Here is a 12948-nt window from a genome sequence, read left to right on the forward strand (position 1 = left end):
TTTTAGTAAGAACATTTTTGGTGAGAATATTTTAACCCCAGGAACATTTAACCCTTTCTCTTTTTCCTCAGTTTAATGTAACTTTACTTCAATTTTAATGGAAAAAAAGGTGAAAGTTAAAAGAAACTATAAAGTAAGTCTTCAGTCTCTCACGTAAGGAAAGTAAAAACAGGACCTTCTTCACATCGATTCTTTCTCCTTCTTACACAAAACACAAAATTACACAAACCCTTCATACAACTTTTATTTTTCCTCCCTAATGAACACACCACATCCATTATTTCCCGTAAGATCTTAGCCTCGTGTGTCTTAAGTATACACTACCACACCCTTATCTCCTCTCCACTCAACCTTCCCTCTCCTCACCGCCTCTTCGTGCCCCTTCACAGACTCACAGCGGTAGCAGGTCTTCCGCTGATTAACGTCACCCGGGCCAAGATCCTGCTGGTGTTCTTCTATCCCCTCAACTCGTGCGCCAATCCTTACCTTTACGCTATCCTGACGAAGCAGTACCGCCGTGACCTCTTCATCCTGCTGGCGCGGTACGGGTTCTGCACCAAGAGGGCGATGAAGTGAGTATTCTGTTGGTGTTGGGTTGTGGTGGGTACGAGTAGAGAAGGAGAAGAAGGAGAAGCAGTGATAGGAGTGATAGGAAGAGGAGCCGTGATAGTTGTGATATGAAAAGCAGGAGGGATAATAGCAATGACAACGACAACAATAACGATGACGAGATGACAAGTAGACGAGTATACGAGGAACAAAGTGAAGCGAGTAGAAGAAATATGAAGAAGACAAGGAGGAGGAGAAGAAAAATTTAACGATACAAAGAACGAACTGGGAAAAGAGAGAACGATTAAAACAAGAAAAATTAAGAAAAACAAAACAAACGATTCAGGATAAACTCAACTAAAGTGAAGCATAAGACGAAGCGAGAGACGTTGGCCAAGAGGAGGAAGAGAAGGATAAGGAGATGGTAAAGAGGATGGGACGAGGAGTAAGGTAAGGGAGGCTTGAGGCGCGTGTGTGGAGGCGGTGAGGGGGCGGTGATGGGCCTGGCGTGTTGTGTTGCTTCGGGAGAGTCCTTGACACCTGGACACAAATGAGGAGGGACGCCCCGAGGTGAGTAATGAGTCCCCAGGTAAGCCAGGTGAGTTTCCTCCTTAATGACTCAGGTAAGAAATATAAATAGGTAAAGATAGAAACAGGAAGCCAACACGGAAGTTATCATATGAGTAATTACTTTATGTTCGTGTAATCTGGTTGTATTCATTGCATTTAACGTGAATTATGTGGCTGCTGGAAATGTATAAACCAATTTATCCATCAATTCATCCAGCTAATCTTGTATTGGCGGGAAATTATATTATGGAACACGTGTACTTAATCCCTCTTTTTCCATTTGAATGAGTATATATCCCCATCAATGGTATTCAGCGTGTGCGGGATGTGAAATATGCTCGTGTGTTGAGCGTCGAGTGCCTAGCGAGCCGCCACTCGTTACCAGGTGGAGGCACTGCCCGGATATGGAGGAATTACCTGATGCCCTCTGTTAATTAGAATCCCTTAAACTCTTTGCCAGATAGTCGTTTGAAACAGTATTGCGGATGCCACTTGTGTGTGTGTACGTGTGTGTACGTGTGTGTGTGTGTGTGTGTGTGTGTGTGTGTGTGTGTGTGTGTGTGTGTGTGTGTGTGGATGGGTGTGGATGTGGGTGTGTGGAGTCTGTGTGTGTACGCGTGGGAAGGTGGGAGAATCTGTGTGTGTGTGTGTGTGTGTGTGTGTGTGTGTGTGTGTGTGTAACGAGATTACCTAGGACCTTTTAATGTGACTTTGTTTGTGCTATTTTCACGCGAACACATCCACTTAAATTAAGTTATTGGCATCATATACTGTTCGTTACATTAAATACCACTTTTTTTATAGTTTATTCTATTTTTTTATTTCCTTTTTTCTATTTGTTGCATTTTTTTATCCTAAATTTAGTAGAGCCAGTGACAAGTCCCACATGCAAGAGCGGGTACTATAGTCTGTCAGTAACACCTCCCCCCTTAAGATCTGTAACTTAAATTTTTAGTCTCTATATTAAGTTCGGACTAAAATTTAATCATTATTTTTTTTTTACGAGCAGACATCCAAAGTTAATGATATGCTATGGAATCTGTTATGAATACCATTCTTTTATATGCTTTCTGATCCTACACACAGTCAGAATCATCTCCTCTATGCTTTCTGATCCTAAACACATTCAGAATCATAAGTGCTACTCTTTTCTATGCCTTCTGATCCTATATATATTGAGACACATAAGTACTACTCTCTTGTATGCCTTTTGATCCTACACACATTCAAAACATAGGTGCTACCATTTTCTACGTCTTCTGAAACTATATAAATTAAAAGCAATAAGTGTTCTTCTATGCCTTCTCATCCTATACACACTCAGAAACACCAGTGACAAGTCCCGCGTTTCTATGCCAGGTACAAGGGCGCCTACTCGTCCGTCAACAACACCTTCCCTCACAACACGGTGGTGAACGCGCCTAATCACCGCAGTTCCACCCTGACGCAGATCACCTTATGCGACCTCACCCGCACCAGGACCTCGCAGCAGAGCAACAACGGGTCTCTCTTGGGTGGCACCATCGTCAGCGGCTCCCAGGACTCCCTTCAGAGGAATGTCTCGCCGATCAGGTTACTCAGTTCTCCCTATGCCCGTGTGTCGTCTGCTTCTTGCTAAATGTTCTGCCTTCATGCACTTGTCCTTTGTGCTTTCTCCTTCACGGACCTTATTTTGCAACGCTTTGGTGGGTTTCGACTTCTTATTAGAGGGTTAAGTGGGTGTGATTGGGGTTTTCAAGGGTGTTTTTTTGTGGTTCTTATGGTGGTTTAAGATTTTTTCAGCATCAGTAAGACTTCTATCAGCTTTCTAGAGTGGTTTTGGTGCTTTTTGTGGTGGCTTAAGGTTTTCAACATCAATATGACTTTTTAAGTATTATTGGATTTTATTTGGCTTTTAATGGTTTTTTTTTTTGTGTGATGATTTAAGACAGGAGTTCTCAACCTTTTTATCGTTAAGAACCCCCTTAGTTATAAGACCATTTACCCGAACTCCCACATGGAACATGGAATTCAATATGCAATGGTACTGCAAAGGATTTTATTAGATCAGCCATCTAAGTACCCCTGGAAATCTTATGAACCCGCTGTGGTTTCGCGCTGTCAGGATGGCCACTGTCCATGAGCTAACATCGTTAGGTCTCTATGATGCTGAAGACGTCTATGCAGAACGGTTTGGTTGGCAATAGACAATCTCATTATCAGACTTTGATTTCTAAGTTATAAAAATAATCTCATTTACGGGGCTTCATATGTTCATGGTGTCTTGTAGTCTACTTACTAACCTAGAGGAAAAGAAAATGTCATACTAACTTCGAGCTATCAATTGAGGAAGAAGTAATTATTGTCCCAAGAATAGAGCAAGATGGTATATAAAAACACAATGCAGAGTTATAACCTAACTCTACTATTATAGCGATTTTTGTCGTACATACATGTTTGAAAATACTTTACCTATCTTGATGTCTCCTTATGTGACAGAAGAATATAAAAAAAAATATACGATATGCAGTTGACCATCTTTTCTGTGAAATATTACGATATCTGTTGAATCTGGCGACTTCAACGGGAGTTTGGGTCCTCTCCTAGTATTTCTTTATATTTGAAACATTGATATTTACACGTCATTGTGATCAGGTAAATAAAGGAAACTAAGTTTGCTTTTTTTCTAAGAGCATAAAATAGAAAAAAAATTTTGTTTATGTATAAGACAAGCAAACCTGTGTGCACTCATCCACTCTATCCAGAAGCTTAACTAATTTTCAAAAGTTCCCCAATAGTTACACAACTACCATTGGTCTACTGTTTCTATCCAGTTATCTACAAACACGTACACATTCACGGCAGCAACATGCAAAGTACACTAAATACTCCGAAGCAAAGCTGCCTCTCCTTGTTTCATTAATCAGCTAACTCTTGCACACTTTCAGACCAAAGTTATTTTTCGTTTACCATCGACGATTTTATATTCGAATGAAAATTTAAACGACGATTGAGAACTTTCGGCCTAAAGTTGTTGAGGGCCGTGACGGCCTTGGGCGCCGCACGGGGGAAGGAGGTGGCTGTCGGGTCCGGTCTGGGGCCCAAGGCAGGGAACTGGCTGCAGGTCCTTCTTTTCCTTGGTGGCCTCAAGCTTCACTACTAGTCGTCCACTTGCAGCGCCTCACACTAGGCAAGGGTCGCCATAAGCAAGAGATCAATGTCTACCACTCACCAGATGGTGCCGTGAGGGGCCCTAAAGGGGTGATAAGGGCTCCTTGCATAGAGTCTGGTGGTGAGTGGTGTGTACGGGTCCCCTGCTTATAATGACACCGGGCTGAACAACTCGCCATGAACGAGGGCACGCTGTGTGCCATGAGCCAGGCACTGACAGTACCAGTGGTCCTTTACGTTAGGTTAGGTTAGGTTAGGTTAGGTTAGGTTAGGTTAGGTAAAAAGGACTCACTTCATGACAGTGTTTGGGGAGTGGTGTGTGGCGGGTCATTGCTCATGGCGACCCGTGTGAGGCATTGCAAGGTTGCATCGTCACTGCTCTCATAACCACGGGACTGGGGTTGACCCTTTCAGGGTGAAAAGTTTCGTCCCAGTACCTGTGTAGGTAATAATACTTTGAATCGTTTCGCCATCGCCATCGCCGCATCGTTAGCCTCGATAAACGGATCGTTATCCTCGACAAACACATCTTTACCGTGGACACTGGAATCGCAACCTGTCGTGGAATCCCATTGTTAACGTGGACTCATTTTCCTTTGCGGCTTCAAGCTCACTGGTTGTCGTCAACTTGCAGCGCCTCACACTAGGCAAGGGGTCGCCTTAAGCAGTCTGCCGTGTCTACCGTCCACCAGATGATGCCGTGAGGGGCCTTTAAGGGGTGATAAGGGCTCCTTGCATAGAGTCTGGTGGTGAGTGGTGTGTACGGACCTCTGCTTATAATGACACCGTGCTGAACAACTCGCCATGAACGAGGGCACGCTGTGCGCCATGCACCAGGCACTGACAATACCAGTGGTCCTTTACGGGGTGAAAAGGACTCACTGACAGTGTTTGGGGAGTGGTGTGTGGCGGTCATTGCTCATGGCTACCCGTGTGAGGCGCAGTAAGGTGGCAGCGTCACTCTCCTCGCACTCAAGGGTCTGGGGTGAACCCTTACGGGGTGAAAGGGTTCGTCTCAGTACCTGTGTAGGCAAGTGAACTTCAATTGCGTCGCAGTGAGGTGGCAGCGCCACTCTCCTCGCACCTAAGGGTGTGGGTGGACCTGACGGGGTGAAAGGGTTCATCCCAGTACCGGTGTAGGCAAGTGAACTTCAATTGCGGCGCAGGAAGGTGGCAGCGTCACTCTACTCGCACCCAAGGGTCTGGGGTGGACCCTTACGGGGTGAAAGGGCTCGTCCCAGTACCTGTGTAGGCAAGTGGACTTCAATATTGTGTCGTGAAATCGCATCGTGAGAACTGGAACCGCATCGACATCGTGGAAACCCGCATCGTTACCGTGGAAACTGGAATTGCATCTTGATCGTGGAAACTCGCATTATTATCGTGGAAACTGGAATGGCATCTTTATCGTGGAATGGCATTTTGGAAACTCGCATCGCTATCGAGGAAACTGGAATGACATTGTTATCTTGGAAACTCGGAGCGCTATCGAGGAATCTGGAATCACATCTTATCATACACACTGTTATCGTGGAAGCTCTCGTGATCGTCGTTCGTTTCGTTATCTCTGAATTACTTAATTAGTCCTAGTATTATTCTTAACCTTCGTGATAATAGAGATGTTGGTTATTTTTATCTTATCTCTTTTACTGTATTTTTTTTTTTTTTCTCAGGGTATAATTTAGTGTTCTTTAACCTTTTCGAGAAGCAAGGAGGACTATAAAAAAAAATGCATCAATATTTGTAATTTTTTTCCTTACTTTAAGATGCAAATCGATAGATAACATTGTATATCTACCTGAAGCTATAGTTTTTTCGGTCCTAAACAGTCGCTATATAGTGCGAAATGCACTATAACAAAATGCCACATCTCAAACACATCAGGCCTGTATTCCTTCTAAGTACAATACATAACTGTTGTGAATAAATCGTAATACTTTGATTAATGTCAATAGGAGAGGACCCAAACTGTCACATTTTCAGTGTTCGCAGGTTGGTTTAATTCAGGAGTGGGTCAGCATCGTCTCGCGGTACAGAGTAGTCGTCTCTAAACACTGTATTACGATGTATCTATTGATTTACCATGCTTTTACTCCTTCCAGTATTTTCTGTTCTTATTCTACCATGGTATTTCTTTATAGTTACTTGAGTTTATACGACTAACATCACAATAAAGAGCGAAACATAATTGTCTGGTGTACCGAGATCTTTAATTTCTAGAGACTTAAATACAGCACGGAACCTTAACACACATTTCACCTCGCTTCTGCACAGGTTAATTCTTCACAGGGAATGAGTAGAGCAATATTTGTTCGGCTTTCTTAATGATAAAAAAAAAAGAAAATTAGCGGCTGAAACAGAAATAGTCCGAGGATGCTGTAGTGTTTTCATCACTGTGTTCCTGAGCTCTGTCTTGCCATAGCCTGAACATGGTATTCAGTTCAGTTCAGTTGATAGGCGGAAGTGTAGCCTGGATATCGGCACTTCCTGATGTGTTTTGGTTTGGGTTTTGTCTGGGTCTGTAGCTGTAATTAATTATTATTTAAACGTAAGACCCGAACTCCCAGTAATTTGACATCGAACAGAATGTTAATTTAGTGACTGACACTAACTCAATAGGCAAAGGTATTCTGCAAAGGATGTATAATTAAATCAATCATCTAAGTACCCCTGGAAATCTTCTTGTGAACCCCTGGGGGTTTGCGAACCCCAGATTGAGAACCCTGATTTAAGAGTTTATATTATCAGTAGGACTCTTTTTTTCGGTTATTAGTGGATGTTATTACGGTTTTCAAGATTTTTTCCCGATTCTCGTAATAATTTAGAATTGTTTCATCAATACGGAAAACACGCCAATGAAAATCTGAGTCCTTATTTCTCAGGCTCTAGTGAATGTTATTGGGGTTTCAAAGATTTTATTTAATTCTGTGACAGTTTAAGATTCTGTATTATTTGGAAAAAAAGACTCCATTAAAATTCTTATTAATTATACATGTGCTTTTTGGAAATTGTCTTTACGAGTGCCCAAAGTGATTCGAAATATGGTCCTTGTCTTCCTTCAGTGTCTTGATGTGGTGTTGTCATCAGTACTTGTGTGTCTTCTTTCTTGCTTCAATACACCTGCACTAGTCTACATTTTATCTTTCCCTCAATGTGTGCTGTACTAACAAAATCCACCCCTTTCGTTTTTAATCATTGTCTTTATACATTTATATCCATCATTCATGTGTGTTTGTGTGCTGTCTTACCAGATACAAAACTCCTTTCTCTCATACATATAATCTGCTTCACCATACTCCTTCACCTCTTTCTTGTGTTTTCTTCAAATATTCACATGTTCGTGCACTCTCCCCTCGTGTGCTCTTTTTTTTTTCTTTCTTTTTAAGAAGAGGGGAAAGCTGGCCAAGGGTAACATAAAGAGTGAAATATAGAAAAAGGCCCACTTAGTTTGCTAATCCCCTTGCAGGTCCGAGAGTGTTAGCCAAAGGGAAGGGATACATGTATTGAAACCTCCCTCTCAAGTCATTAAAAGTTGGAAATACAGAAGTACAGAAATATTTACAAACACATTCTTGCACTGTACAGACAGCACACCCCACTCACCCTCACTCGCTCCTTTGCTGGATGATAAGTCTTTTTTAAGTGTAACGCTTCATTTCTTCATCATGAGGCCGCTTCGAGTTCATGTCCGGGATGGTGAGGCAACCCTGCACGCACACTTCAGCAAACCTTTCAGAAGTGTAAAAAAACAGATTATTATCCTTGAAAATAAATTACTAAACCTGTCACTGATACGGCGGACTTCACTTAAGGACACACGAGCATGGCAAAACTGTCACTTAGCGAGATTATCACTGTGATTGACTGGAATATTCCCTTTGTATCTTAAAGTATCTTCTTTAAAACCAATTTGCCTTTATATTCCCACTAAAAATCTGCATTCTCACGAAAAAAAACTATAAACATTGGAGATAAAGGATACAGGGATGCAAACGCGATGATAGCCTAGCAATAAACTTAAAAGAAAACGGGAACATTATTTGGACCAATTAGTGGTGAGAGCATCATGACAGTAGACAGTTGCTGCAAATAGAATTACTTGTGCAGTCGTGGTCATGATTTGTCTATTTCGTTGCCATAATGAATCGTAAACAGCTGAGGTTCCTGTTTTCTCGCACGCTTTGACCCACGACACGCTGTCATTCAAACCTTCGAACCTGAGCTGGTAACGAGTCATTGATGTAACGAAGCAGGCCACGATGTATGATTGCTATTTGACTTCATTTAAGAGGGAGGTTTGAAAACATTTATACCTTTCTTGTTTTTGTTTTTATGGCTAATTATCTCGGATCTGCAAGAGAACTGACAACTAAGAGGTGCTTTTTCTTGTTTTATATTGTCCTTGGCCAGTTTTCCTCTCTTACATAGAAAAAAGTGAAGAGTTAGACACCTTCACTGCTACAAATGTTACAGCACCTTCCCTTTTTAGCTAACCCATCCCTCCCACAGGACCCCCACCAAGCCTGAGACCACTTGCGGGTGTGCTGGGGCTGAGAACGAGCGTCTCAGCACCGTGCAGGAGATGAGCCACAGCAACCACAGCGACGAGGAGCCATCGGACGACCACCTTGCCTCTGGCGACGATGAATCCCACAGCGGGGTGATGAAGCAAGCAGGCTCCCCTCACCCCATCAAGAACTGTTACACGCGCCTCTCCTTCACCCCAGAGCAAGAGGAGATTCTGAAACACGCGCTCAATGTGTCCAAGGCGAAGAAGAAGAGAGGGAGGAGCGATATAGAAAACGTGGACCAAGCAGCGCAGGAGCTTCTCAGCGATCAAAGAAAACCTGGTGTAGAAAATGGGAACTCGCTATGTCAAGGAGAGGCTGTTGTGATTTGCGAGATGGGGCTCTGCAGGGATGACGTGGAGGCGGACAGCAGAGGTAGGCACAGAGTTTCCAGGGTGTCCGAGGACGAGGAGGAAGAGGAGGAGAAGGAAAGAGAACAAGAATTAGAAAGTAAGATAGAGGCAACGTCTTCTGTATAACACTCGCCTCTTCATTTGTCTCGAAGCTCCATTAGAGTGTAGTCCCGCGCTTCGCTTATTATGATCCTTTTTTTGGATGATTCAAAGTCCCTCCAGTTGTCATATCAACGCAGGCAGAGAGAGAAAAAGCAAGAAGGTAACTAATTATAACCATGCATCCATTCATCCACTCATCCACTCATTTCCTCATCTCATCCATCAGTAAGCTAAGATTCATGCGCATTGCTATTGAATCATTTGTCTCTGTCCGAATTCTGAGCCTCAAATGAAGCAGGAGGAACAAAATTCGGATAGTTCTGTATATATTACCTACGTTGATTTTTTTTTCTTTTTTTATCTTACCTCTCAGCAGATTTATTCCTTCTCATCCACGCATCGATTCATCGGGGGATCATCCTTCCTTCCTCTCTCCCTCCTTCCCTTCGCTCGAAAAATTGGCGTATCTATTCAGTTATTGAGTGGAGACGATACTGAAATAGATACCGCTAATTTTAATACCGACTGGATGTGCGTTGAGTGTTCGAGTGCTTAGTACTTTAATACGAGAGAGAGAGAGAGAGAGAGAGAGAGGAAGTACTCATTCATAATTCCATATGAATAAGATCATTTGCATCATCTATTTATTAGTGTTAGTGTGTACATAAACTTTTCCGTCCTCACACGAGCTCCCAGTCTTCTGTTCGCTGCTCCCTGTCTCCCTCGACTGTACATTTCCCGTAAGATTGATAACCGCTCGTCATGTCCTGTAAGACCGCGAGGAAGAAGCTACATCTCTGTATTTTTGGCATTAATAAAAGTCGTCTGTAACGCTTCAGTACTACAGTATTTGACTAGCCCTGGGTGGTGGTAGTAGTAGTAGTAGTAGTAGTAGTAGTAGTAGTAGTAGTACTAAAAGTGTAGTAGTAGTAGTAGTAGTAGTAGTAGGAGGAGGAGGAGAAGGAGAAGGAGTAGTAGTAGTAGTAGTAGTAGTAGTAGTAGTAGGAGGAGGAGGAGGAGAGAGGAGGAGGAGGAGGAGGAGAAGGAGTAGCATTGTTAGTAGTAGTAGCAGTAGTAGTAGTAGTAGGAGGAGGAGGAGGAGGAGAAGGAGGAGGAGAAGGAGTAGCAGTGTTAGTAGTAGTAGCAGTAGTAGTAGTAGTAGTAGTAATAGCAATATTCTTCTCTCCTTCCCTTCATCAACCTAATCCACCTTCTTAATCTTACAAATTAACTTACACACACAAACTTTTAATTTCTTCCAATCTTTGTGTCACCTCAAATTTCCTTTACTATTTTCACCACGGTCTTGCTCATGACCTTCCTTATTTTACCACTAAACTCTTCCCAAATCCAACTTATCTTGCTATTACTTTCCCAGCAGCCGTGGCGTGACGAGGTTGCTGTGGCGGCGAAACACGATCACAGCCACACTTCCAATATTCAAGATCGGAGGGAGAGAAAGAAGGAAAAACTGAATCCCGAAGAGCACTAAACAGTCCCGGTGAGGCGCAATCAAGAGGCCGCTGGTCGCCTAATGCCCGCCAGTGATGGGAGAAAAATCCTGCCGCGTCAATAAAAGTTGCCTGAAGGAGGGAAGAAACTTGCGGCGTGGGAGGGAAAACTCTTCTTTTGGTGGAGGAGGAGGAGGCAGGAGGAGGAAGAGGAGGAGGAGGAGGAGGAGGAGGAGGAGAAAAGAGCACCATTCCAGGATCCAACAGAACCTCACTGGACTCAATATTCTGAATTCCCAGGACTTGGAACGCAACCACCACCACCATCACCAGCACTACCACCATCAATACCTCTCTCTCTCTCTCTCTCTCTCTCTCTCTCTCTCTCTCTCTCTCTCAGAAGTCGATTTTGTTATCCCCTTCCCTCTCTCCTCTTCCCCAACTATTCTTTTCTCTCTCCCCTTCCCCTTCTCATCTATTCTTCCTCGTCCTCTCTCCTCTCTCCCTCCCCTCCCCTTCCTTCCCCTCTCTTCCTGTCCCTAACCATTCCTCCGGTGTTTGGTACCCCTCTCTCTCTCTCTCTCTCTCTCTCTCTCTCTCTCTCTCTCTCTCTCTCTCTCTCTTGTGTCTCATTCCTTCCCCTCTCCCTTCCTCCTTTACCTCTCCCTAGCTTCGCTCTACCTCCTACACACACACACACACACACACACACACACACACACACACACACGTATACACACACATAAGACACTCGATTTGAAGCAGCACAGATGGAAAAATGATAAATACGAGGCCAAAGTAAGTGGAAATAAAATGCCTTAGCGAGAAACGAGCACACCAGCAGATAAGGAAAGAAGTGTAACGCGTGACGAGGAGAAATGGTCGTGTCGGAAAATGTGATTGATGGCAAATGGATCAAAAGAAATGCGGATGAAATGACGATATGAAACACCGCCATGAGAGAGAGAGAGAGAGAGAGAGAGAGAGAGAGAGAGAGATGTGATGGGGAGTGGCTTTTTACGTGCGTGCGTGTGTTTGTTTTCTTCCATCCATCCATTTAACTATCTATCTATGTATATATCTATCTATCTTCCAATCTATCTATTCATATATCTATTTATTTGTCCGTCGTCTGTCTGTTCATTTACATTTTCTTCTTATCTAGCTATCAATTTGTCTATCTATCTTTCAGTATATTTGTCTGTCTATCTATTTGTCTGTCTGTCTGCCTGTTTGTCTGTCTGTGTACCTTATCTATCTATCTGTTTGTCTATCTGTCTGTCTATTTATCTGTCTATTTGTCTAAGTCAGTTTATCTATCTGTCTATGTCTGTCTACTTATCTATTTTTGTCAGTTCATCTATCTATCTATCTCTGTTTATGCACGTATTTACTTCCATTTCCATCCATTTATCTATCTATATGAGACAGACAAACAGACAGAAAGACAGACGGACAGACAGACCGAAAGAAAGACAAACAGACAGACAGACAGAAAGAAAGACAGACAATTTTCCTGCCTTCATCACACCCAGATTGTCTCTCACGACAGGCGGGAACCGCGGGATAGAATGAGAGCTCAAAGTATCGAACCAGCGGGGGGCTCGAACTGTGTGTCTGAGCATTGATTCGAGGCGGTTATTGGTATGTAACGAAGCCTGATTGTGTGGCGGAGCTGTGGTGTTCCTGCGGTGATGCTGTGGTGTTGTGGTAGTGCTGTGGTGTTCTGATAGATGTTTGATTACTTGAAAAAGACGAAAAAAAGATAGAATGAAGTGATGGGAAGAAAGTTTTTTTAAGATTCAGAAATACGGGAAAATTGAATAGAAATGTGATAAGAGGAAAATAATTGAAAAAAGGGAAGGAAGTGAGTGAACAAAAGAAAAAAAAAAAAAGGATTCACAGGTAAAGGAAGAATGAAAAGAGATAGAAAATGAACAAGAAAATAAGAGGGAAAAGAATACTGTTAATTTAAATGAGAAATGCTATTAAAATAGGGAGAAGGAATATAACAGATAAAATTTCAGACATACGAAAAGAAAGAAAATATGGAAAAGGAACAAAACAAGAAGAGAAGAAGTAAGAATAGCACTAATTGACCAAAAATAATATTCAAAAAGGGGAAACAGAGAGGGTAAGAGTTAAATATAATGCAAAAAAAAGTAAAAAGGAAAGAGCTAAAATTGATGAGAGAGAGAGAGAGAG

The 12948-nt window shown here is 42.6% G+C and overlaps 1 protein-coding gene across 1 annotated transcript in view; it reads left to right on the plus strand.

Annotated features, from left to right (window-relative positions):
- The window catches only part of LOC123508584, a 183184-nt gene extending 173051 nt beyond the window's left edge, over window positions 1-10133 (plus strand). The window contains 3 exon segments of the mRNA XM_045262355.1: window positions 390-572; window positions 2479-2691; window positions 8779-10133. Of these exon segments, the coding sequence (XP_045118290.1) occupies window positions 390-572; window positions 2479-2691; window positions 8779-9316 (934 nt within the window). The 3' untranslated portion in view covers window positions 9317-10133.
- The last annotated feature ends 2815 nt before the right edge of the window (window positions 10134-12948 follow it).

The sequence above is a fragment of the Portunus trituberculatus genome, chromosome 25 (assembly GCF_017591435.1).
Source record: "Portunus trituberculatus isolate SZX2019 chromosome 25, ASM1759143v1, whole genome shotgun sequence".
Classification (NCBI taxonomy): domain Eukaryota; kingdom Metazoa; phylum Arthropoda; class Malacostraca; order Decapoda; family Portunidae; genus Portunus; species Portunus trituberculatus.